This window comes from Gorilla gorilla, chromosome 11, assembly GCF_029281585.2.
Source record: "Gorilla gorilla gorilla isolate KB3781 chromosome 11, NHGRI_mGorGor1-v2.1_pri, whole genome shotgun sequence".
Taxonomy (NCBI): domain Eukaryota; kingdom Metazoa; phylum Chordata; class Mammalia; order Primates; family Hominidae; genus Gorilla; species Gorilla gorilla.
In genome coordinates this window covers 104,063,274-104,090,279 of record NC_073235.2, presented here as the reverse complement: position 1 = coordinate 104,090,279, position 27,006 = coordinate 104,063,274, and the positions used below count along the sequence as shown (strand labels likewise).

The window sequence follows — 27,006 nt, the reverse complement described above, 5'->3', positions numbered from 1 at the left end:
AATGTAATACTATCCAATAAGTCTCTCATACATCATTTATAAAAATATATCTTATACATTTCCTTTAATTGTCAGATAAATTATAAGAGCCTTGTTTTTCAATACCAAACACTGAATTTAGAAACTTAACAGAGGAGGATGGCCAATCATCTGGTGACATATAATGAAACCTCAGTTAACCAGAATATAGTGTGTTGGAAATCCTTGGTTAACTAGAATTTTGCTAAAAAAAAAAAAAAAAGTAAGACAAAAAGCTTTAAGGGGATTGAAACAAACAATAGGAAAGCAAGCTTATTTAAAAGTAACTTAATTAAAAAGTAAGACAAAGTCGCAGTATATCTTAGAACAGCACTGTTTTTAACATTCAGTCAATCACTTTTGCATATACACTTTGGTAACAAGAGAAGTGATATTTAGGATGATAATCTCAAGGTACTGCAAAATAAGAAATCAAAGAAAAGTTTAATTCCAATTTATGCATAAGATGGAAAGCAGATAATGAAGCTCTTCATTTGCTTAAACAAAAACAAAACGAAAAACACCCAGCTAACTAGGATCCCATTTCCTACAGCTCATCTCCTGAACATCCTCATTAGATTGAGACTGTGAGCTCCATGAGGGCAGGCACTCCACCCCAATCCCAATAACTGCTTGGCACAGAGGATGTGGTCTGAACATGTTTGGTGAATGGATATAAAATGTAAGCAATCCACTGCACCTAATGGTCCCTTCCTCCCTCAATTTTCACTTACAAGTTTCCTATCCCTTTTTTCTAATATTCAACTGCTCCTTCCTAAAACCTCCTTCAAAGAGTTCTTCCATTAAAATTATTTCATTTAATAAAATACAAATAAGTAAATACCTGTGAATACAGCCATTTTGGTGCAGATAGTTCAACCCTCTCACGGCTCCAAAGAGAATGTTTCTTATTAAAGTTTCACTCATTCCTTCAGGAAAATAGGTCCTCAAGAGTTGACTTGCTGAACCTGAAAGAAACCCCTAAAATCCTTAGATGAACATTGAAAGTGATTTTGCTTCCAGCTGTATTTTAATGTTCTTTTCAACCATAAACACAAACATACCTGTTACTTTTTGGAGTCTAACCCAAACAACACTTTCCCACTCAAACATGATTTTCTTTCAAGAATCTTTAAACAATTTTTTGTAATGACACTTTAGAGATTAGGGAAGAGAATTAATGATTTGTCAATATTATTGAATAAAAATACATTCTGTGTGTATATATATATATATTTTTTTCTTAAATCCAGAAGCAATTCACAAAAGCTGTCCTAAAAATCAAAGCTCTAGAATCCATTCACTATTTATTCAACACAATTATTGAACACTACTTTGTGCTAAGTACTACGTGAGCACCTGGGGACACCACAAATAAAAAATATATAAATGATCCCGGCCCTCAAGAAGCACAAGTCCAGTGAGGGACATGGACACACACAAAGATGTTTCTAATACAGTGAAATAGTTTACAATGCAGTGAAACGGACAGGGATGGGGGGCAGAGGTGGAAAAACAACTTCTTCCTGCAGAATAACAGTAGGTCTCCATTAAAAGAGGGGAAGGAAGCTGAAGGGAAGACACAGCTTGTGCAAAGGCACGGAATTCTTGGAAAAGCAGTGGTGGTTCGCTGATCATCATACCAATTCTTGCTTTTTTCTGCAGACTAAAATTCAACATGTACCAGATATAGAAATATACCATGAAATCTAAAATCAGTCATTAGACTTATAAATTAAATGTGGCAAATCATAAATCTAAAATCCCAACTCATCTATATAATTATAACAACTAGGCTAAGTTAATTTATTTAAAACCAGCATTCTTACCATAGGCCATAAATGGAGAAATAACCCAAAGCCAGCTGCCAACAGTGAAAACTGTCCAGTAAGTTGTAATATTGGGATGCCGGAAAAAGTGGGATAGAATCACGGCTTTCTAGGATAAACACACAAGAGACAAGACATTTAAAAACAACCGTTTTTTCCTTATGACGAAAATGGCGGTCGTGGCAGCTAATACTCAAGGGTGCTTATTAGTGAAAGCACTGTTCTTAGTGCTTTTATCTATTTAAATCTCACAACCACTCCACAAAGTATGTGATATTATGATTCCCATTTTTCAGAAGACAACACTTAAAAATAAGTTAGAAAACCTGTCCAAAAGCATGCAATTAATAAAAAGAAGTGGAAGTAGAATGTGAACTTAGTTTCCCTCTAGGGTCATACTCTTAACAACTGTACTATGTTCTTATCATAAAAACATTTAAAAATACATAAAAATCCCTCTATTGCTGCCCCACAGAGAGCCACTGTTAACATTTTGGTACAGTTTCTCCTAGTCTTTTTTTGTTTGTGTAATATACATGTGCACATATAAATATTTTAAGAATTGGGGCCGGGCACGGTGGCTCACGCCTGTAATCCCAGCACTTTGGGAGGCCAAGGCAGGCAGATCACGACATCAGGAGATCGCGACCATCCTGGCTAACACGGTGAAACCCCATCTCTACTAAAAATACAAAAAGTTAGCTGGGCGTGGTGGTGGGCGCCTGTAGTCCCAGCTACTCGGGAGGCTGGGGCAGGAGAATGGCGTGAACCCGGGAGGCGGAGCTTGCAGTGAGCCAAGATCGCGCCACTGCACTCCAGCCTGGGCGACTGAGCGAGACTCCGTCTCGAAAAAAAAAAAAAAAAAAAAGAATTGGAACAATATCCAAATAAAATCCTTTCCCCCTTTATATCAAAAATGATTAGTGACAATAAAAATGGTATTATAAGATACCTGAAATGCAATTCTGTCCAAATTTGTTATTCAGAAATTAATTTTGCTTAACTGGATGAAAAGGAAACTGTTTTTGATTTCTTCCATTTCCCTATGTGACTATTTAGGATGGGACTGACTGGGGGTATTGTAAAACTCCAGACTAGCATTTTGAATATGATATTCATTTGAAGGAGCAGCAGTTACCAAAGTTTGAATATATTTGTTCTTTCATATAATGAACGTGGCTTCCAAGTATTCTTTCCAATTCTGTAACTGCATGTTAATTAGAAGAAATCTGTATTTCCCTAACAGAAGAACTATTAGTTTGGGGGAGAAAATTCTTATAGATGTAATCTCCTCAAATAAACATTATATTAAATACAATCACCCCTTAGTATCCACGGAGCATTGGTTCCAGGACTGCATCCCCTGACCGCCTCCTACACACCACCCCATAAATGTACTAAAATCTAAAAATGCTCAAGTCCCTTGTATAAAATGGCATAATATTCGCATATAAGCTATGCACATCCTCCCATATACTTTAAATCATTTCTAGGTTACTTATAATGCCAATGTAAATGCTATGTAAATAGTTATGTTGTGTTTTATTTGTACTATTTTTTATTGTATTATTTATTTTAAAATATATATTTTCTATTCACAATTGGCTGAATCTGCAGATGTGGAACCAGTGGATACAGAGGCCCAACTGTGTATCATTTTCTTCATATTGTTACCTGTAAAGCTTTCAGGCGTTCTTCATTGCAGTTTTCCAGATTTGTAATTTTTATAGTTACCAGTGTTCCCGTGGGGGTATGCCGTGCAAGATGGACAGAAGTCAAGTTGTCAAATCCTCTTCCTGTAATCAGACATAAAACTCATGTTAGTAACCAAAGAAGAAAAAAAACTGACAATTTAGACATCATCAAAATTGAAAAGTCTTACTCTTCAAAAAGTACTGTTAAGAAAATGAAAAGGCACACTACTGATTCAAAGTATTAATAACACTTATCAAGCAATCCAATTAAAAAACAGGCAGAGGATTAAACAGGCAATCCACAAAATAAGATATAGGAACAGCCAATATGCCTATGAAAAGATGCTCAAGATAGAGAAATGCAAATTAAAACAGTGACACACCATTACATATCTATTATAATGACTAAAACTGTGACTTGATAAACCAATTGCGATATACTCACACAATGGAATGCTACTCGGCAATCCCGTCCCCACTCCCAGTCCCTGGCAACCACTAATCTGATTTTTGTCACATAAATGGTATCAAAAAGAACACAGTCGTCAACTTCTTTTGTGTTTAGCTTCTTTCACTTGGCATATGCTTCTGAGACTCATCCACGTTGCTGTATGTATCAGCAATTAATTTCTATTGCCGAGCAATAAACAATTGTATGGCTATACCACAATTTATTTATCCATTTATAATGCTGATGGTGGCTATTAGGTTGTTTTCAGTTTTTGGTGACTATAAAGCTGCCAAAAACATTCCTACACAGGTTTTTAAGTAGACATGTGTTTTCATTTATCTTTGGCAAATATCTGCGAGTGAGATTGCTGGGTCATGTGATAAACGTATGCTTAACATTGTAAGAAGTTGCCAAATTGTTTTCAAAAGTGGCTGAATCATTTCATATTCCCACAAACAATGTATAAGAGCTGTCACTGCCTGACATACTCACCAGCATTTGGTATCGTCAGCTTTTTAAATGTAAAACACCTAGAGTGGCATCTGCTAGCAGCCACCTAATAAATGTTAGTTACCTCCCTCTCTCCATGGTCACCAAATTTTGTCAGTTTTATTTTTGAAATGAAGTTAATCTCAAATTCGTCTCCTCCCCTCAGTGTCAGCATCACTGACTTAGTTTGAGCCCTGTCCTGTCGCCCTGGATGTATGCAGTGACTCCCTCATATGCGCTGAATTCTCAGCCAGGGCACACACCAGAATTACTGAGGGAACTACTGCAAAATGCCTCTGCCTTGGCCCTACTCCCAAGAAACCCTGGTTCAGTAGCTCTGTGATGGAATATAGGTGCTGTAATTTTAAAAAAGACACAGGTAATGAAGATGACACTTCTGGTTGTGCATTGCTGATCTACTACATCTTCCTGACTGTTGCCTGAGTTGTTTTAAATTTGGCATTTTATCAATAGCAGGTCCTGCAGCAGCTGAGAGCTTAGATCCTACAGTCAGAAAGATCTGGTTTCAAATCACTAACTGTATGACTCAGAGCCTCGGTATCCTTATCTGCGAAATGGGAGTGGCAAAGGGTTAAAGAAAAAAATACATACTAAATGTTCAGCATAATGCCTGTTAGATGCTATTACTGTCATCATGATTCCACAATGTCTCTCTAGCGGAAGGACAATTCCAAATCTCCACCTTAAATCCTCTGAGTAATAAGGAGGGTAGGTTGTGGAGGCCATTCTACATTCTTCATGTGAAGGCCACATGAAGTCCTTCACAACGTGTTCCAAACCTGCCTTTCCAGATTCATCTCCTACCACTGCCTACTCTCCCCTTGTTCCCACTTGCAGTCACAGAGGAACTATATGGTATTCTCCCCTAACCATCCTTCCTCAGTCATTTACTGAGGTAAACATGTTTTTACCTTTTTAGAATTGGCACCATTTGAAACTCCTTTCTAATTTTGGGGCATTTGCCACTTTGTGTTATTTCAAAAAGGTCAGATCCTTACTCTCCCTTAGTCTCCTTGACCCTGGCATGCGACCTATGCTTGGCCAACTGGAGTATGGAGTGAAGGACAAAGCAGCAGCAGTCGTCAGAGCTACCAGCAGGGGGCCAGCGTCTGGCGGCAGGCAGTACATTCACTAGGCTGCTCCTATCGCACGGTCCTGGTCCTTGTCATGCAGCTTCTCTTGGCTTCTTCCAAGCCTAGTTCTCTAGCCAATAATTCTGTGAGTTAGCAGCACTGTTCAAATATTCCTTTTTCACTTAAGTTAGCCAGGATTGTTTATGTTGTCTATAACAAAACCTATGACTAGAATATCTAGCAAACTTCCTCATTCAAGATCCAGCCCCTTTTTGCCATCTCTCTTAACTCCCAGAGGTGGTTCGTTGTATGCTCCATCTTCTCCGTTCCCATAACACTTAGGACATACCTTTACTAAAGTACCCTCCAGTGCATAAAACGAAGCTATATTGTGTCTTCATCTTCCCAGAGATGATGTCAATTCCAAGTGTTCTACCACGCTTTGTTTCCCTAGCACCTAACACAATCACCGGTGTGTAGTGTTTAATAGATGTTTCTAAATATTCAGAGCAAATGTTTCACATATGTAAAGCTATAAACAATAACCCATCCTATTCCACACTTAACTGAAAAAGCTTTCTACTACAAATAATATTTTAGATAAATTTTTAAAGAAGCAATTTAAAGGATTGTGACTGAAAAGATTTAGATGACTTGATTTTACTTCATACCCAGTAAAAATTATACCCATAAAATATATGCTTCCCACAATAAACACACAAATAATAAGTATTTAGTGTCTTCCTTATCTAAATGTACTTCGATGGAAAAGTAAACGTTCTAGACAGTAATCTTGAAAAAATCTGAGTCATTATTTTAAGATAGACATAAATTAATTGAATCCACTTGACTGACACAATTAGCATCTAGTTTTATGCTGGAGGTAACAACAGAAAAACACTTGCCCACAAAATAATCTTTTTGTCATCAATTTAATTTCTAGCACTGAAGGGTCAATTAGAAATTCAGGATTATTACCTATTTCTACTTGGAGCTCGTAGTGAGAAACGTTGGTGGAACATAGTACTTCACTGGCTCTAGTGGATGGAGGTGACCAGGAAAGGGTTGGCTCATCAACCTGCATTTGTTTTTAAAGATAAAAACAAAATAGATGAACTTCTTGGTCCCCCTGCCCCAATATAAAACACTGGTGTTATATTTTCAAACACAGAGGTGCTCATTAGGAAGGTACTGCAAGGTGGCTTAAGATACTGTTTTAAGATCTAAAATGAATTTACCAATTGCTCATTGATGTTAGGTAGAAAGCTGTTAGCCTATGGAGAGGGCAGGAAAAGCAGATTTACAGATAGCAAGGAATACTTCCCAGTGTAATTTCCAGTAAAATGTTTAGGAGTTGTGAAGAATGTTAATTCTTCAGGATAGCTGAAAAATGTACCAAGCGAAGAGCTGCAGGGACCTGTGAGGGATATTCTATGCTTGTGCTCTTGCTTTAAGCTAGAGCCATATTTTGCGCAAGGTACATGGTCTGCTACTGAAGATGTTAACAGTCAAGGAACAGTTTCCAGACTGCAGCCTATTAAAATTGCTGATGAAGTTTTTTGCAAGATGAATCAGATGGGAGATCAGAAAGAAAAATCAAAGGAGACACACCTCCTAAGTGAATGACCAAGTACTGACAGGAGGTCTCATGGTGTGCTTTGGAGTGAGAGTCAGGTTTGCACCTGAATACAGTGACAGTGAAATAACATGGATGTATGAAAAAGAAGCCTAAACTACTGGCTTCATATGATAGCCATGAGGGTCTCCCAATGGACATAACTACTCCAAAGGACTTAGGAGCCTCTACAGACAGATGGCAGGGGAAGGAAGAAAGGGGAAAAATAACATTACTATGTGCTAGGAATTGTGTTAACTCCTTTTCACATTCTTGGCTCTTTTTAATCAAGAGACAGAGATGGAGTTTGAAACAGTGACAGGATTAAATGTTCCCTAAACTTTAAGAGAGCAGGAAAAAAGGAATTATAAACCCATGGCTAAAGATAAATAAGGCTGACTATTGTTCAAGAGGAATGAAAGAATGTAAAAAGAAATTCTACTATACGATTGGAAATAATCCTGATGAGAAAACAAATCAAAATAAAGCAATTTAGTTTCTCTTTTTTTCTGCCTCTTTACAATCTGATGGAAGCAATTCAGTTTCTTTAAAACAGGTAGTCTTCAGATAAACTCAGATTTAATGACCACATAAAAGAGACAGAAAGAACATATAACAGCTTTAAAAATTTTTTAAGTGATATCAACCTGTAAGCCTGTCGGGAAGGCTAGAGATGTAATGAACTAAGGCTTATAATTCACAGGCTTGGAAAAAAACGGCATAATGTTACTGGGTGATGGACTAAAATCACAACTAATCAGCCTCTATTTTGCTTCCATCTATTCCATTAGGGAATTAGTCTTATTTAAACTAGAAGGGACACATGTTGTAAATAAGTATTCAAAGCTCTAAACAGGTTGTTTTAAGTAGGTTCAAACCTCCAGGCCCAGGGCAATTACACTTAGGATACGAAGTTTGCAACTATGGTAGAACTCAGATGAAAAACCAGAATAAAAGTAGCAAACAATGACCCAATTTTCAAAAAGGGAGAAAACTACAAAGGGGCAAGCTTGATGCTGCTGCCCAGCAAAGTCAGAGATCAACTTATTCAATGGGTGAATTATGGGCACTTCAAAAAGCCACATGGTAATCACAAGAAGACAACTCAGATTTACTAAGAGTAAATCATCCCAAACTAACCTCACTTCTCTTTTTCATTTGACCAGTTAGATGATAGAAAGCAAAAATTATGGCAAAGTCCTTGCCTTTGCTCTGTTAAACTTTTTAATGACTTCCTGAAAATGAAAAAGGCTGGCTTGAAAAAAGAAAAAGTATGGATCATGCGTTGCTGGGCATAGCTAATTACCAAAAAAAAAAAAAAAAACAAAGAAAAAAAAAAGGCAGGACTCACAATCATCCTGAACAGCTAGAAGAATGGGCCCAGATCAGTAAAATTTTACAAGGATAAATGCAAAACCTTACACTTAAGTTTAAAAAAAAAAACAAAAAACCAATAGCCTAAATACAAAATTGAGGATACCAGGTTTATGACTCGGAGGTTTCAGTCGATACCATGACAGAGAAGGTTAAATAAAAGCACAATATTGAGCTACATTTACAGAAGCAAAATTGAGCAGACTGGAAGAGACAAGAGTTTCACTGTATTCTGAAATGATTAGTATCTGGAGCACCATGGATAACTGAGACACCACAATTTAAGAGGGAATTGTAAAATGGTGATTGTAAAATGGTGATGCCTAGAGAAGGCCAACCAAATTGGTGAAGGTTCCAGCAACAATGAAGGAGTTGGAAATATTTAATCTGGAAAAGAAAATATTAAGAATATATATAGTTGCCATTTGCAAGTGGCCAAAAGACTAATATAGAAGGGTAAACAATTGTTCAGCGAGAAGAGCTGAGATCAACAGATAGAAGCTCCAGGAAGTAGATTTCAGTTCCGCCTAAGAAATATGGAGTAACCGGTGCCATCCAAGTGTGGCTCAGGCATCAAGCTGCCTCTTTCCATTATCCTCTCTCCATTGATATATTTGGAGGTTGGATGACCACCATTGACAGTAGTTGAGCTACAGGGAGGTACAAGAACTGGAAGTGAAGAGGGAATGGTCAGCAATTGGAAGGCTAGGAAAAGAAAAGTTTTGATGCCCACAAATGTCTGCTCGCAGCGAAAGGAAGTACTGTGATATGAATTTCAAGTACTTTGACAGCTGTCATTACTTCTCCATTATACATTAAACTGCTTCTAATTACGATTTGGTTTCCCATGTAACTTTTCTATAAGAGTGGATTGATAATACAATGTAAGGGCACCATTTCCTCTGGCACTGGGAGACTGGGTTTGTAATGAGCTTGATTAATGTGGATCTGATACTGAAATATGGATCCACTCTAGGTTTGCTGACTAAATCCAGTTTATGATCCTAAGAGGCTGAGGAACAGACCCTACATCATAGTTCAATAATCAAGCCAATGAATAGCACTCTGAAGTGTTTTCAGAGAGATCCTGCCAGACTTTTACTTGTGGTGAAACATACCTTTCTGTATGTTTCTATTTTTCTATGATGACTATTTTTCTATGATGGAGCTCTTTTTATTTAAATTTCTACAATGAACTCTCAGAGATATTGCAGAGAACACTCCCTACATTAGTTGAAAATTAGACTAGATGGCCTCTCATGAATCACTGTAATGCTAAAATTGCATTATTTTAAAAAGCAGCATCTCAGCTCAAACATCACAGCCTTTCATTTGCAAAGGTTAACTATAGAAAATGAATTTTCCTACAGATAGAGGGGTTTCCAAAGTTATAGGAGACATAAATCACTTGGAAAACCAGACTGTCCTCCAAACATGATATTTTAACATAAAATTTAATTCTATCTATAAAGTCCAGGCCAATGGAGAACAAGTTGTCCAAAGAAAAGACAACAGATGGTGTTTTACAGCATGACTCAGAGAGCGCACAAGGAAGTTTTTCTAGTCATCAGGCACCAGTTTCCAGCTGGTGTCAACTTACATTATACAACTTTTCCAATTCATTTTTCCATGACAGACTTCAGATTATGCTTCTGCTTCTCTCACTGAAGATTTTAGTCTAAGTCTACTAACAGAGAGAGATGTGACATTTCAATCCTTAAATTATAAAAAGGCTCCAACCTGAAGGTTTGAAGGATTCAGGTGGCAGCTGTGAACGTTTGCTTAGTTCTAGGCCTCTCTCTCAGTAACAGCATGGAGACAAGAATCACTTTCCTTTCTGCCTCACCCAAAGGGAATTACTTGAATTAAAACTCAGACTGGGAGGGAGGTGGATAAAGATGGCTGAATGGAACCCTCCAGCAATCTTCCCTCACCCTTCAGGAACACCAAATTGAACAACTATCCAAACAAGAAGGCACCTTTGTAAGAATAAAAAATAAGGTGAGCTATCACAGTACCTGGTTTTAACTTCCTATCACTGAAAGAGGCACTGAGCAGGGTAGGAAAGACAGTCTTGAATAGCTGATGCCTCCCCTCCCGCATCCCCTGGGGAGGGAGAGTGCAGTGATTGTGGGACTTTGCACTGGAACTCAGTGTTGCCTGTCACAGCAGAGAGCAACACAGTAAAGAATGCAGCCAGTGCCCAAGAAGGGAGCATTTAGATCAGCCTTAGCCAGAGGGGAATCACCCATCCCAGCAGCTGGAACCTGAATTCCAGCAAGCCTTGTCTGCCACCACAGGCTGAGGCCCTCTGGGGTCCTAAATAAACTTGAAAGGTAGTCTAGGCCACGAGGACTGCAATTCCAGGGCAATTCCTGGTGCTGTGCTGGGCTTGGAGCCAGTGGACTTGGGGGGCCCATGACCTAGTGAGACACTAGCCAGGGCAGCCAAGGGAGTGCTTCTGTCACTCCTATTCCGACCCCAGGCAGTGCAGCTTGTAGCTCCAGGAGATTCCTTCCTTTCCCTTGAGGAGGGGAGAGGAAAGGAAAGAATAAAGAGGACTTTGTCTTGCAACTTGGATACCAGCTCAGCCACAGTAGAATAGGGCACCAGGCAGAGTCCTGAGGCCCCCATTCCAAGCCCTAGCTCCTGGACAACATTTCTAGACACACCCTGGGCCAGAAGGGAAACTGCTCCCATGAAGGGAAGGACCTAGTTCTGGCAGGATCCATCACCTGCTGACTAAGACCTTGCGCCTTGAATAAACATCAACAGTATCCAGGCAGTACCTGCTGTGGGCCTTGGGTGAAACTCAGGGCCATGCTGGCTTCAGGTGTGAACCAGCACATTCCCAACTGTGGTGGCCACAGGTAGAGGCTCCTTCTGGTTGAGTAGAGGAAAGGGGACAGTAAAGGGGGCTTGGTCGTACAGCTTGGGTACCAGCTCAGCCACAGTAGGCTAGAGAACCAAGCAGACTCCTGGGGTCCCTGATTCCAGGCCTTGGCTCCTGGATAGCACTTCTGGACTGGCCCTGGGCTAAAGGGTAGCCCACTGCCCTGAAGGGAGAAACCCAGGCCTGGCAATATTCACCACAAGCTGACAGAAGAGCCCTCGGGCCTCGAGTGAACACTGGAAATAGCCAGGCAGGACTCTGCAATGGGCCTGGGACAATGGTGGCCATGAGGAGAGACTCCTTCTGCCTGAGGAAAGGAGAGGGAAGAATGGGAAGGACTTTGTCCTGTGGTTTGGGTGCCAGCTCAGCTGCAGTAGAATAGAGCACAAAGTAGATTCCTAAGGTTCCTGACCCATGGCCCTGGCTCCCAGAAGGCATTTCTGGACCCACCCAGGGCCAGGTGGGGAGCTCACTGCCCTGAAGAGAAGGACACAGCCTGGCTGGATTCAACACCTGGTGACTGAAGAGCCCTTGGTATCCTTGAGTGAACATCCAGCTGGGCAGTGGTGGCTGCAGGCCTGGGGCAAGACCCACTGCTGTGCTGAGCTTCAGGTCTGACCCAGTGCAGTCCTAGTGGTGGTGGCAACAGGGGTAATTGTGTCACCCCTCGCCCAGCTCCAGGCAGCTCAGCATGGAAAGAGAAACTGTTTGGGGGAAAAGTAAGGGAAGAAAACGAGATTCCCTGCCTAGTAATCCAGGTAATTCTCTCAGACCTTACCCAAGACCACCAAGATGGTACCTCTGTGAGTCTGCAAGAGTCACAGTTTTGCTGGGCTTGAAGTGGTCCCTAATGCAGATAGAGTTACAGTGACCAAAGACTTAGATCACAATACTCAATTCCCTGTAAATACTTCGAAAGCCTTCCTAAGAAGGATGGGTACAAATAAGTTCAGCCTTCAAAGACTACGATAAATACGTAACTCTTCAATGCCCAGACATTAATGAACATCCACAAGCATCAAGAACATCTAGGAAAACATGATTTCACCAAATGAGCAAAGTAAGGTACCAGTGACCAATCCCGAAGTGACAGAGATACGTGACCTTCCAGACAGAGAAGTTGAAATAGCTGTTTTGAGGAAGTTCAACAAATTTCAAGATAACACAGAGAAGGAATTCAGAATCCCATCAGATAAATTTAACAAAGAGATGGAAATAATTTTTTAAAAATCAAGCAAATTCTAATTCAACTGACATACTGAAGAATGCATTAGAGTCTCAATAGCAAAACTGATCAAGCAGAAGAAAGAATTAGTGAGACTGAAGACAGGCTATTTGAAAATACAGAGAAGACAAAAGAAAAAAGAATATGAAAGAATGAAGCGCACCTATAAGATCTAGAAAACAGCCTCAAAAGGGCATATCTAAGAGTTATTGGCATTGAAGAGGAGGTAGAGAAAGAAATCAGAATAGAAAGTTTATTCAAAGGGATAATAACACAGAACTTTCCAAGCCTAGAGAAAGATATCAATATCCAAGTATCCAAGAAGTTATCCAAGTATCCAAGATATCAATATCCAGTATCCAAGAAGGTTATGGAACACCCAGCAGATTTAACCCAAAAAAGACACTGAACAATCAAACTTCCAAAGGTCAAGGATAAAGAAAGGATACTAAAAGAAGTAAGAAAAAAGAAAGAACATATAAAGGGGCTCCAATACATCTTGCAGCAGACTTATCAGTGGAAACCTTACAGGCCAGGAGAGAGTAGCATAACATATTTAAAGTGCTGAAGGAAAACCTTTTTTTTTTTTTTTTTTTTTTTTGAGACAGTCTCACTCTGTCACCCAGGCTGGAGTGCAATGGTGCAATCTTGGCTCACTGCAACCTCCACCTCCCAAGTTCAAGCAATTCTTCTCCCTCAGCCTCCCAAGTAGGCAGGATTACAGGCGTGTGCCACCACGCCCAGCTAATTTTTTGTATTTTCAGTAGAGATGGGGTTTCACCATGTTAGCCAGGATGGTCTCAATCTCCTGACCTTGTGATCCACCCACCCTGGCCTCCCAAAGTGCTGGGATTACAGGTGTGAGCCACCAAACCCAGTGAAAAACTTTCATAGTTTATCCAGTGAAAATATCCTTCAAACATGGAAGGAGAAATAAAGACCTTCCCAGACAAACAAAAGCTGAGGGATTTCATCAATGCCAGACCTCTCCTACAAGAAATGCTAAAGGGAGTTTTTCAATCTGAAAGAAAAGGTTGTTAACGAGCAGTAAGAAATTATCTGAAGGTACAAAACTCACTGGTAATAAACACACAGATAAAAACAGACTATTATAACATTGTAATTGTGGTGTGTAAACTACTCATATCTTTAGTAGAAAGATTAAAAGATGAACAAATGATAACTGCAATACCTTTTCAAAATAGTACAAGAAGATATAAATAGAAACCATAAAAACTTAAAAAACAGGAGGAATGAAGTTAAAGTGTACAGTTTTTATTAGTTCTCTTCGCCTGTTTGTTTTTGCAATCAGTGTCAAGTTGTCACTTTAAAATAACATGTTATGTTATTTGCAAGCCTCATGGTAACCTCAAATCATAAAATCTACAACACATACACACACAAAAAAATAAAAAACAAGAAACTAAAACATACTGCCAGAGAAAATAAACTTCACAAAAAAGAAGAAGACAGGGAGGAAGGAAGAGAATACAAAACAAATAACAAAAGCCAGCAGTTAAGTCCTTATCAATAATAACACTGAATGTCAATGGATTAAACTCTCCAATGAATAGACATAGAGTAGCTGAATCGATTAAAAAAAGATTCAATTATCTGTTGCCTACAAGAACCACACTTCACCTATAAAGACACTCATAGACTGAAAATAAATAGTGGAAGAAAAATATTCCATATAAATGGAAACCGAAAAAGAACAGGAATCGATATACACGTATATCAGGCAAAATAAATTTCAAGGAAAAACTTATAAAAAGAGACATGGAAGGTCATTATATAATCCTAAGCAAAAAGAACAAAACTGGAGGAATCACATTACCTGACTTCAAATTATACTACAGAGCTATTATAACCAAAACAGCATGGTACTTGTATACAAACAGACACACAGACCAATGGAACAGAACAGAGAACTCAGAAATAAATCCATACTACAGTGAACTCATTTTTGACAAAGAAGCCAAGAACATACACTGGGGAAAGGACAGTCTCTTCAATAAGTGGTGCTGGGAAAACTGGATATTCGTATGCAGAAGAATGAAAGTAGACCCCTATCTCTTGCTATATTAAAAAATAAAATTGAAATGGATTAAAGACTTAAATCTAAGACCTCAAACTATGAAATTACTATAAGAAAAGATGGAGGAAGCTGTCCAGGAAATTGGTCTGGGCAAAGATTAATTGAGTTATACCCCAAAAGTAGAGGCAATCAAGCAAAAATGGGCAAATGAGATCACAGCAAGTTAAAAAGCTTCTGCACAGCAAAAGAAAAAACAAAGTGAAGAGACAACTCACAGAATGGGAGAAAATATTTGCAAATTACCCATCTGATAAGGGATTAATAACCGGAATATATAAGGAGCTCAAACAATCCAATTTTAAAAATCTAACAATCTGATTTAAAAATGGGCAAAAGATCTAGAAATAAACATTTCTCAAAAGAAGACATATAGTTCTGAGCACATTGGCTCACACCTGTAAGCCCAATACTTTGGGAGGCTGAGGTGGGAGGATCACTTGAGGCTAGGAGTTCAAGATCGGCCTGGTCAACATAGTGAGACCTCTTTTAATTAGCTGGGTGTGGTAATACACACCTGTAGTCATAGCTTATCAATAACCTGAGGTGAAAGGATTGCTTGAACCCAGGAGTTCAAGGCTGCTGTGAGCTATGATTACACCACTGCAGTGCAGCTGGGTGGCAAAGCAAGATGCCATCTCTAAAAAAAATAAAAATAACTTCTTTTAAAAGATGACATACAAATGGCAAACAGGTACATGAAAAAGTGCTCAACATCACTGATCATCAGAGAAATGCAAATCAAAACTACAAGGGAATATCATCTCACCCTAGTTAAAATGGCTTTTATCCAAAAGACAGGCAATAACAAATGCTGGTGAGGATATGGAGAAAAGAGAACCCTCATATGCTGTTGGTGATAATGCAAATTAGTACAACCACTATGGAGAACAGTATGGAGGTTCCTCAAAACACTAAAAAAAAAAAAAAAAACTACCATACGATCCAGTGATCCCACTGATAGGTATATATCCAAAAGAAAAGAAACCAGTATATTGAAGAGATATATACACATCCATGCTTATTGCAGCACTACTGACAATAGCCAAGACTTGGAAGAAACCTAAGCGTCCATCAACAGATGAATGGATAAAGAAAATGTGGTACATATGTACAATGGAATACTATTTAGCCACAAAAAAGAACGAGATACTACCATTTGCAACAACATGGATGGAAGTGAAGGACACTATATTAACTGAAATATGGCAGGCCCAGAAAGACAAAATTCACATGTTCTCACTCACCTGTGGGAGCTAAAAATTAAAACAATTGAACTCATGGAGATAGAGAATAGAGGCCAAGAAGGGGTGCGGGGCAGAGTGGAGATGGTTAATGAGTACAAAAATATAGTTAGATAGAATGAGTAAGATCTACTATTTGATAACATGACAGAGTGACTACAGTCAACAATAACTTATTATACATTTTAAAATAACTGAAAGTATAATTGGAATGTTTATAAGACAAAGAAATGATTTATGCTTAAAGTGATAGATAAACCATTTACCCATTTAGTAATTATTACATATCATATGCCTGTATCAAAATATCTCAGGTACCCCATAAATGTATACATCTTCTATGTACTCCAAATTTTTTTTTTAAAAACCCTCAGATACTACGTCCTATTTTATGAAGAGACAGGTAACTAGAAGACTAGGGTATTAATGAATAAAAAGCCAAATAACAGAAATAAAGACAGCTGAAGATAGCACTGGGGGTTAAATTATAAGCAAAATTAACTGGGATTCATTAATTTTGTAGCGAATAAGGCATTTGCAAGGTAGGTTCCATTCTGTAGTAAAAAATGCAGTATAAAGTATGGAATAAGGAGAGGAAAAGATCCCAAAGAAATATCCTTAGATATATCTAAGATACACGGGAGCAGAACCAAATAAAAAGTGTAAGTGGAAAGGCTTCACAGATACAATATTTGAACCAATTCTTTATGGATGAGGAAGAATTTCAGAGGCAGAAAAGAAAGAAGAGTATTTCAAGTAGAGAATGAAACTAAGACATATTCTACACCAGTAAGAGCCCTCATATTATGCTAATTTAGACTTTATCCCATAGGCTTTAGGAAGCCAATGGAAGTTTCAAAGCTGGAAAGCGATACAAGCAGGCCTGTATTGGTAGCATTACTGAACACTGAACAGATGTGAGTGGTGGGAGAAGACTATGTGTGTGTCTAGGAGACTAGAGGCAACGAGTCCACTTGCAAGAGCCCAGGTGAGAGACAATGAGACCTGAGCAGTAGCAGTGCTCATGTGAAGTAGGGGATAGACCCCAGGGCATTTCAGAGACAGATAATAAATATGGGGGCAGAGGTAGAGGCCGTGTGAGGATAACTCTAAAGTTTTTAGTTAGGATGACATAGTAGATGAGTTTTCATTAGACAAAGTAGGAAATACCATGAGTTGGTGGGTCTGAAAGAAGATTAAGGTTTTATTCAAACTGAGTAGAGATGCCTTAGAAAAATCCAATTGGAGGTATTCTAGAGACACGTCTGTTGCCCAGGAAAGAGTCTGGGCTTGCAGGTAAAAATCTGAGAAGCATCAGTTCTGCTTGATGCCAGGGTCCCCTCAGGAAACCTGTGGTAACTCCAGGACAATCTGAAATCTGAGCAACTGAAGTCATAGGAATAGGTGAAACTGCTTAGGAAGAGCCACTTTAGGAAGAAGAGAAATGGCCAGTTATAGACTCCTGGAAAATGGCAGGAGGAAGAAATAGTAAAGGACACTGTAAAGAAAAAGAAATAGAAGAGAAGTAGGAGTGAATAGTATTACAGAAGGCAAAGTTAGAGCATTCATTGTACTCAACCATTTTTTTTAAAGATGAGATCTCACTATGTTGCCCAGGCTGGTCTCGAACTCCTAGGCTCAAGTGATTCTCCCGCCTTGGCCTCACAGAGTGTTGGGATTACAGGTGTGAACCACTGCATCCAGCCTAACCATTTTCTTACCAAGTATTGATGGATACTGGTTTCAGACTGCTTTTCAGGTCTGAGTGATTCAACTTGTGTTCTTGAAGTGCAGAAGCAATCCTGGAAGTCAGAAATGCATTATATAAGTGAAAAATAAGTTACAGGATAAGCAGGGGTGGTATGTAGATACAAAAAGGTCTAATGACTACAGTGGGGAGCAGAGAGGAAGGGCAACTTGCAGGAACTTGGAATTGAAGCCAGGATCCACATCATGAGGAACTCAGCATGGGAGAGAAGGGAGAAGTGGCTGGGCATGCAGACAAACTTCATATACGTGAGAATTTTATTTGGTGCTATCACTGATCCTTGCCCTCTTTTCTTGATGTCATAATAATTCATTTTAACTGTTGGTGTTAATTTTTAACTCTGTCTGTCAACATCACTGAGGTTTTCTTCTGAATATTTAGCCAAAGATTATTCTGCTGAATTCATTACAATTATTTTTATTTTGATCCTCAGCTATCTTAAGTATAGAAACCATGTTTATTCACATTAAGCCACATATTGAGTGAAAAAATAATTGTTTTTAAAGGTGATAAACATCTCTAATTATAACTCAAAGCAAATTAAAAGAGACTTACTTTTATTATCGCAATTTACATTTTTCTGCATATTAACCCATGGTTCTATTATTATTTATTGCCAATAAAGAAATGTAACACCTACATGTGATTTATCACATCATCAATCAGTGGGGTGAAGCTGACATACTATTTAGGAAGAAAAAGTATGTCAAAAGAAAAGTATAAACACATTGTATGAGAGGCTTTTATAACAAGATAACTTCAATATTTGAAAAAAATTTCTTTCTTTTTTTTTTTGAGACGGAGTCTCACTCTATCGCCCAGGCTAGAGTCCAGTGGTGCAATCTTGGCTTGATGCAAGCTCTGCCTCCTGGGTTCAAGCAATTCTCCTACCTCAACTTCCTGAATAGCTGGGATTACAGGCACCTGCCACCACGCCCGGCTAATTTTTGTATTTTTAGTAGAGATGGGATTTCACCATGTTGGCCAGGCTGGTTTCGGACTCCTGACCTCAATCAAGTGTTCCGCCCACCTCAGCCTCCCAAAGTGCTGGGATTATAGGCGTGAGCCACCATAGCCATTTCAGAATTTTTCATTTCAAGCATCTTATTTTTATATAAACATTAAAGTACAATATCAAATGAGTCTCTTAAGATATGTCTACCTATGTCTACTTAACACTTTGTAGTCAATTACTTAAATATAAATTTCCTTTTAAGACATGCCAGAATTTCTCACTAATCAAACTAGTCATTTTCCCAGTTAGCCTTCATTACTGATTATTTTAACTTGAATTCCTACAGTCTGTATACTTTATAAATCTATTACAAAAATTTGGCATATATTCCCACTGTTTTATGTAAAACTCACCCTGAAGAATAGACGCTAACAATGTCAAGATAGCTGTACAACTGATTCCTCTGCAGAGTTTCTAATGGCTTCCTAGGGTGAATAACATTTATAATAAAACAGTTTTTGAGGATACTTATTACTGTTGTTCATATTGAAAATATCCACCAGCTGGGCAGGACATTTATATATTGTTTGGTATTTATATATTTTTACAACATTTAGCTTGAATTTTTCACAACGACCATTAATACCACTGTGCAAAAGAAGAATTAACAGCAGGCCTAAAACTGCTATTCTTAGAAAATAGCTGCTTATAAGGTTGACCCTTGGCTAGTATCTGGGAACTGGGATTTTGCGGAGGTTCCCTTCATAAGAATCGCTCACTGTGTCTAAACTGTTTGTGCAAATAATACAGTTTATGCTGAACACCTGGCTTTTTTTCTGGGAGACTGGAATTTTGTTACTTGCTAGCAGAGCACGCCTACGTGACAAGTCCCCAATAAAAACCTTAAGTCCAAGTCTCTAATGAGCTTCCCTAGTAGACAACATTTCACATGTCACAACTCTGGGGGAACTGTGCATATACTATGGGACTCCACTGAGAAAAGATTCTTGAAAGCTTGTGCCTGGTTTCCTCTGAACTTCACCCCACATACCTTTTCCCTTTGCTGATTTTGCTTTATACCTTCTTGCTAATAAATCTTAGCTGTGAGTATGACTATACGATAAGTTCTCTGAGTCCTCCTGGCAAATCACTAAACCTGGGGGTGGTTTGGGAGAACCCTGACACAGCCATCAAAATATACTCAAGCATTTAAAGAGCCATTACCTCTAAAAAATGTGCATCACTTTTTTGATGAAAGAGAATTTAAGACATATTGGCCCCAATATTTTTTTTCAAAATAAGAGTTATGATCTATGTTCTCAGTTTATAAAAATACAGGAAACATTTTATAAACTTACATGGCAGGCTTCTATTGCATCATCTTTATATACATTTTTCACAGCCTAAGAAAGTGATCACTATTAAATACGAAGACAGCTAAAACCAGCCAATATAAGGAAGATATTTTTGCTCTCCCCACCCAAAAAATGTTAGCATGTTCATTAGCTGCCAGATTATAAAAATCACAAAATAGCCATATCTTATCCTTCAAAACATTTTTATATCCACACTGCATCAATCAAATGCTAGTGAACATAATAGCTCATGAAGAATCTACAGGCTAATTTCTTTCAGGCAGTGTAATGATTTAAAATCATCTAGAAGAAAGCTCCCCCAGAATATTTTTGAATATAATTTCTTTATCCATTATCATAATAGCCAAGTAAAAAGTAGTTAGACCTTACAAAGAAACTGAAAGAAGATATTTTTACATATGCTGCTCCTTTGAAAACAGCATTTCTTAGTTCTCAAATAGAGGGTAAAACTTGAATGGGGAGGAATCCTTAAGTAAAAGTATCAACTTTATCCCAACTGCACAAATTTCTCGTTTAGGAAAAAAAGTAAATATTTCGATTCAAAGAATTTAAAATATTTCACCATTGCAGAAAAATGTGATTTAAAGTTACAATCATTAACGATATAAATCACCCATTATCACATTCTATTATTTTTCACAAAACCCATAATTATGGAATAATAGGCTAAGATATTCTTTTTCCAAAATTTGAAAGCCCTGGGCAACACACAGCCCTTTGAATCTCACAATTCTCGCCTATCAAATGAAGGGAATAGACTAAATGCCCTTTCACATCTTTTCCAACTTAAAAATTGATATAAAATTGTAAATCTTAAGTAATCCTTTAGAGTAGGGGTCGGCAAACTATGGTCCATGAGCCAAATCTGACCCACCACCTGTTTTTGTGAGTAAAGTTTTACTGGAACACAGATACATTCATTCATTCATTTATATATTGCCTATGGCTGCTTTCATGCTAGTATTTCAGCAGAAAAGTAGCTGTAACAAAGACCAAAGGGTCTGTAAATACTATCTGGCCTTTACAGAAAAGCTTGCTGATCCCTCCTTTAGAGAATAAAACATTTCACCTCCGTGTATTTTCCAGATACATAAAGCTTCTCTTTCAAGTGGTAATGCTTTACTTTAAACATGTAAGTAACTGTGTTATGTATTTTCCATATTACTAACAATCCAGTCTTCTAACTTCATAGTTCTGCCTCTCAGCCTTGGTAATTGATAGAATAGATTGGCAGGTATGAGTCTGGCTCCAACTTTTTGCAATCTTGGACAAACTGAAAATGAGGATAATGCCACCTGCCCTACTAAACTTACACAATTTGAAACTATGAAAGAAACATATGAAAGTATTTGTAAACTATAAATCATCATACAAATATACTCATCCTTTTTTTTTTTTTTTGAGACAGGATCTCCCTCTATCACCCAGGCTGGAATGCATTGGCATAATCACAGTTCACTGCAGCCTTGATCCCTTGTTCAAGCGATCCTCCCACCTTAACCCTCTGAGTAGCTGAGACTACAGGCATATGACACCACATCTGGCTAATATTTTATACAGACAGGGTCTCACTATGTTGCCTAGGCTGGCGTTGAACTCCTGGGTTCAACTGATTCTCTAGCCTTAGCCCCTAAAAATGCTGGGATTACAGGTGTGAGCCACTACACTTGGTCTACTCATTACTTTTTTAAAAACCACATTTTAATATAAGTATTCCCTATTCAAATATTATTATTATGTATAAAACAGAATGAAAGTCCTCAAGCTACTTAATCTAAAGTAGATACCATGGATCTAAATATAAATAGAAAACCAGTTGGCAGCTATACCTCATATATACATTGATCCAAATGATTTTATTTCGGTTAAGTCAAAGGGGTTATTTTTAATACTGTTTGGCTTGCTTTTGGTCAGATGGAAATTTGTAAAAGGAATTTCTGAAAGATTTAAAAGATAAGGCATAGCTAACTGGTGTGGGTGGCATATCAAAGTATAACACCTATGAGAAAAAGTAGATATGGGACAAAGGATTAGAATAATGAGCATATTGAAGTATATGAGAAGTTCTTTATGAAAGAAAGAAAAACTCAATGAGAATGTAATTCATTTCTCAAGTCCAGAAGTCAATCAGGTCAAAACAATATCTCAGAGCATAAGAATATCCCATCAGAATATGCCTTTTATTATGGCTTGGCATTAACATCCAACTACTCTGACAGAACAAAATCAGATCTATATTTACAAAAACTTACCAAAAGAGACATTGAATCACTTTAGTTCACACAGAAAGTGACAAAAATCCATCTATTCCAAAGAAGGCTTTTGTTTTATCTTCCTTTCAAGATGCAGATATATCCTACTATAAAAAACAAAAGCAAAATAATTTAGATTCACATAAAAGTTCCTTAAAGAACTAGTTGCCTTAAACCCATCCAATATTTAGGCAGCTATTCCTTGATACCCAATATTTAGGCAGCTACTCCTTGACATAAGGAGACATTCCTGAAAAGTATCTTTAAAGAGCATTTATTTTTTACTGAACATTATTTGTGATCTGACATCACAACCAAGAAGCAGAGTGAAAACAAAAAGAAGTCCTGAATATTTCCAAAGCCTCAATATATTTGCATTTCTCCTTCCCTATCTTTTCTATACTGTTTTTTGTTTGTTTTTTAAAGAATGCTGAGCAAATTTGAAAGCAATGTAGAAAACCAATTTTTGGCCCACTTTTGATATAAACAGTGTCACTTACAATAAACCCCAAGAATTTTCAATGGTTCCACATATTATAACTAAACTTTGAGACTTTCCAAAGCCCTTTCTTATTGGATTAATTACGTACTAAATCACTTGGGGTCCCTGACCAGCAAATATGGGAAAGAATCAGAATAACAGACTAGGAAATTAATTCAAGGAGATACAAAAGCACCATCCACGGTTTCCAGACCTTTACTAATAGAAAGGGTGGCAATCTTGTAAGTTTGTGGGTTCAGAGCATCCCTTTACATCTAACCAACATCATCTCTTTCATCTAAATTGTGCTTCATTATTTCATTTTAAGTCCCCAAATCTGATGAACCCATCTACAAATATGTGAGCAGAAATGAGAAAGGGAAGATTTTGTAAACCATAAAAACCATAAAGCAATATCCAATTTTATTGCTAAAGAAAGAGGTGAATTTATTCAGGATGTTCACTAGGAACCAAAGGTAGAGATTGGGAGGAAGACGGACCTGAAAGGCTGTGATCATTTAGCCACCTACCATTCATTACCGTCAATTTAAGGCACTGGAGTTTGCTGTGCTGCAAAAGGAGAAAAGCAATGCCTGCCCTGCCAACCTTCCAGGGTGAATGAAATCAAATGAGTTACATCTCAAAGTGCCCCTAATTAGCAAACACTGTATCAGCTTGAACTATGCTTTGAAAGGTACACTCAAATGTACTGACGGCAGTACAAAACGATAAGGCTTATTTGGAAAGCAGGTTGTCAAATGTTTCAATAACCATGAAAATATTCATACCTTTTGACCCAGTAAAATTCCCCGGAGTGATCTATTCTAAGGAGATATCCAAGTAAATGAAGAAACTACACATCCATAGTCAATACACTGTTAATCTGTTAACAGCCAAGTAATGATTACACAAGTGTTTAATGAGTGGTTACCATGGGTCAGGCACTGTGGACACCCGCTGGTAATCAGGGCAGACAAGACCCTGGCCACTTGCAGCTGACCTTCCCACAAGCATAAGGGTTATGGATGTCATGATTAACCAAATTTTCTGGTTATCATGATTTTGTATCCTGCTTTTTTCACTCAATGTCAGCAAGTTGTTACTGATTTTGTCTTAATAATGTGAAACTCCATTACGTTGTCTATTTTTTTCTCTTTTTCAGAAAAGCTCAGAAGAAACAGACACAATCTGGTAAGAATTGTTAGTAATAAAAGGGTTGTCCCTATGGGGTGGTTTAATCTTAGAGATTTTTGCCTTAGATACACCAGACTATTAAGAGATAATTTTACAAGACATTTTGAGGTCAAGGCAGCAGCTGCACCCAGCAAAGGGGTGGGGGTGGGGGATTTGCTGTTATTATAATTTTCTCCGGCATGCTCTTTCACGAGATATGAATATAAACCCTTTCTTAAAAAAAGTCATATTTAAGAGACCTATATTTCGTATTCACAAGTACATCAGTGCAGTCCCTTGCACTTGTATCTAGAACGCTAATTACGATAAAGCTTTATAAGTAATTTCAATTTGTTCCATAATAGAATGGTTCATGTGAAGACTTTGATCTGAAAGATTAACACTTTCTGTAGAAACCAAAGGGCGCATCTTCTTACAGAACACGGGTTTTGAGTTAATTTAGGCATTCAACAGAGGCCACTGTTACAGGAAATGCAAAAATGACCCGATGTAACTCTTTGTTGAGCTTTAAAATTACTGTAATTTTCAAAGTGATCTTGGGAACCCATAAAATCTTAACAAAGATCATAGCGACGCACAGCTCAGGAGAATTTTCCAAGCTTAGTGACTCATGCGTTCAACATATCTTTACTGAGCGCCTACTGTGTGCCAGGCACCGTGCTAGGCAGGCGCCGTGTTACACCTCCTTATCAAGTTTTGGGGAAAAGGTACTTGACAAAGACCCAGCAGGGAAAAACACAGCGTTGAATTGAAAAATCGAAGACAAAACGACACTCGAGTATTTAATTTTGTAAAAGGTTCCTTCCTAGTCCTGCTTTGGGGGACTTTGCAGCGAACTTGCAGAAGGCGGCAGATAGAGCTGGGGTCTGAGGGTGTCTTCGATGTGGCAACTCCCCAAGCCCGAGAGCGCGGCCAAAGGTGAGGGGTGCGGGGAAAGGGCCCCCGGGCGGTCTGGGCCCCGCGCACCTGGCACGGCCGGCACGGCCAACCCGGCAGGCACCACTGGGCGGGCTGAGAACCCGCGGCCCGGGGCCCCGCTGAGCCCGAGCTGCACTGGCGCAGTGGCCGCTCGCCACTTCGGGCCGCATTCTTGCCACGGCTCCGCCAGCCGCCAGTGCTCGGGCTGGAGGTGGGCTAGCGCGTTCTGGCCTCGGGCTTCCCGGGAGTGCGCGGACCAAGGTTCACTCCCTCAAGTCCCCCACCAGCCCCGACACCTTCCCTTCCCGGGCCTGCCTCCCGTCTTTACCCTAGCGGCGACCACGGCCAGCGACTCTCTTCAGGCTGCCAGCGGTGCGGACACGGGCGGGCGCCAGAGCCCTGCTCGCGGAGGGGCGAGGCGAGCGCTCTAGGCCCGCTCCCGGCACGGGGCGCGGGAGGGCGGCGAGGCCGCGACCGGGGCCGTGGGCTTGGAACTCTGCCCCAGCCCCAGGCTACCCGCGGGGAACGCATTCGCCCCACCCGCGCCGGGGTCGCGGCCCCGCCTCCCTCCCCGGGGCTGGGCAGCGAGAAGGCGGGGCCTTCGAGCTTGAGGCGGGGCTGGCAGGAAACTACAATTCCCAGCAGGTCTTGCGCTGGGGCCGTGGAGGCCGCTGGGAGAGTGGGTCTCCTTTGGCTTCCCCAATTGTGTGGGGGCTGCCATTGACCCGGTGTCGCCGCAGAACCGAGGTCGCCGAGTGATGATGTTGTGAAGTCGCCCGCCTGTCCCTGCCACGCCCGGGCGGTTGCTGGCAGTGGGAGCAGCGGCAGCAGCTTCGGCTGCTGCTTTCAGGCTGCCGCTGCATTAGGGGCTTCCTGAGGAAGCGCGGGCGGACGACAGAGGATGCCGAACCACTCCAGTGAGTAAGCTATCCGCGCACAACCCGAACTTGCCCTTGACAACGTCCCCGGAAAGCGGAGGGACCTCCTCGTCCCGAGGTCCTCCGGTACCCGGAGGTCACGCGCGGACGTCGGAGCCGGAGGCTGGGTGCTGGAGGGCTGGGTCCGGGTCCCGCGGTGAGGAGTGGGTTGTTTCCTAAGTGTGGGTGCAAAGTAATGGGCGCTAGGCGCTGGCGTCGGGATTCAGCCCAGCTGCACATCTGAGGCTTGGCAGCTTCTCATAGCGCCTTATCCTCTGCCAGACAGCATCCATCTGGAGCCCTGTCTTTTAGGATGAGTGGCTTTAGGGTCGGGCATTAAACCTTAAGCCTCAGTCGCCATCTGTGATGTAAGTGGGAGGAGAGGGTATTGGAAAGAGCTCTTTCTGGGTCAAATAGAGTTGGGCTTTTCTTGCAATTGATTTTGAGCCAGATGCCACATATCTTGAAAAAGAAAAACGGCTGACTTTAGTTTGAACTGTAAATAATAGATATTCGCACATGTCCTTTTTAGTAGCAGCCCAAAAATTGAATTTCAACTTAAAAAAAAATCTGCGTCATAATAATAGGGATAAGTTCAGTTACTTGCTCTTGCTCATGCACCTTTTGCTTAGACCTGCTGTTTCTACGTCAGAAAAAAAAAAAGTAACTTCACAGGAAATTCATCAAGTTGATGGAATGGACCATAGGAACAAAAGGAACACTTTCAGTTCCTGGTCTCCGTAAATCTTCCCGACCTTTAGATCTTTGCTGTTGACTTGGAAGTCTGAGGTACAGTAGTCTCCAAATAGCACGTTAATGGTGGTGACATGACACTTAAAAACAAATTGTGAAGGACATTTGGAGGTGAGAAAGGTCAGGGATGAAGACATTTTATCATCCCAGCAGTTATTCCAACTTTCTTTTCTTTTTTTTTTTTTTTAAGACAGAGTCTCGCTCTGTCGCCAGGCTGGAGTGCAGTGGGGTGATCTCGGCTCACTGCAACCTCCGCCTCCCGGATTCAAGCGATTCTCCTGCCTTAGCCTGCAGAGTAGCTGGGACTACAGGCGCGCACCACCACGCCCAGCTAATTTTTGTGTTTTTAGTAGAGATGGAGTTTCACCATG

At 39.7% G+C, this 27,006-nt stretch overlaps 2 protein-coding genes across 4 annotated transcripts in view; one reads left to right on the top strand and one right to left on the bottom strand.

Moving 5' to 3' along the window:
- Nucleotides 1-25,569, bottom strand: part of STRADB (STE20 related adaptor beta) — a 29,813-nt gene extending 4,244 nt beyond the window's left edge. The window contains exons 1-7 of one of the 3 annotated variants that reach the window (XM_004033049.5): nt 25,294-25,569; nt 22,373-22,479; nt 17,743-17,823; nt 6,554-6,653; nt 3,522-3,643; nt 1,848-1,956; nt 863-986 (exon numbers count right to left, since the gene is read on the bottom strand). In XM_004033049.5, coding sequence (XP_004033097.1) covers nt 863-986; nt 1,848-1,956; nt 3,522-3,643; nt 6,554-6,653; nt 17,743-17,823; nt 22,373-22,384 — 548 coding nt within the window. In that variant the 5' untranslated portion in view covers nt 22,385-22,479; nt 25,294-25,569. The remainder of the gene's footprint in view (nt 1-862; nt 987-1,847; nt 1,957-3,521; nt 3,644-6,553; nt 6,654-17,742; nt 17,824-22,372; nt 22,480-25,293) is intronic. The other 2 variants (XM_055379404.2, XM_063695093.1) reach the window with 2 other exon arrangements.
- The window catches only part of TRAK2 (trafficking kinesin protein 2), a 74,501-nt gene continuing 73,054 nt past the window's right edge, over nt 25,560-27,006 (top strand). Inside the window, exon 1 of the mRNA XM_004033048.2 lies at nt 25,560-25,882. The gene's annotated coding sequence lies outside the window, so the exon portion shown is untranslated. The remainder of the gene's footprint in view (nt 25,883-27,006) is intronic.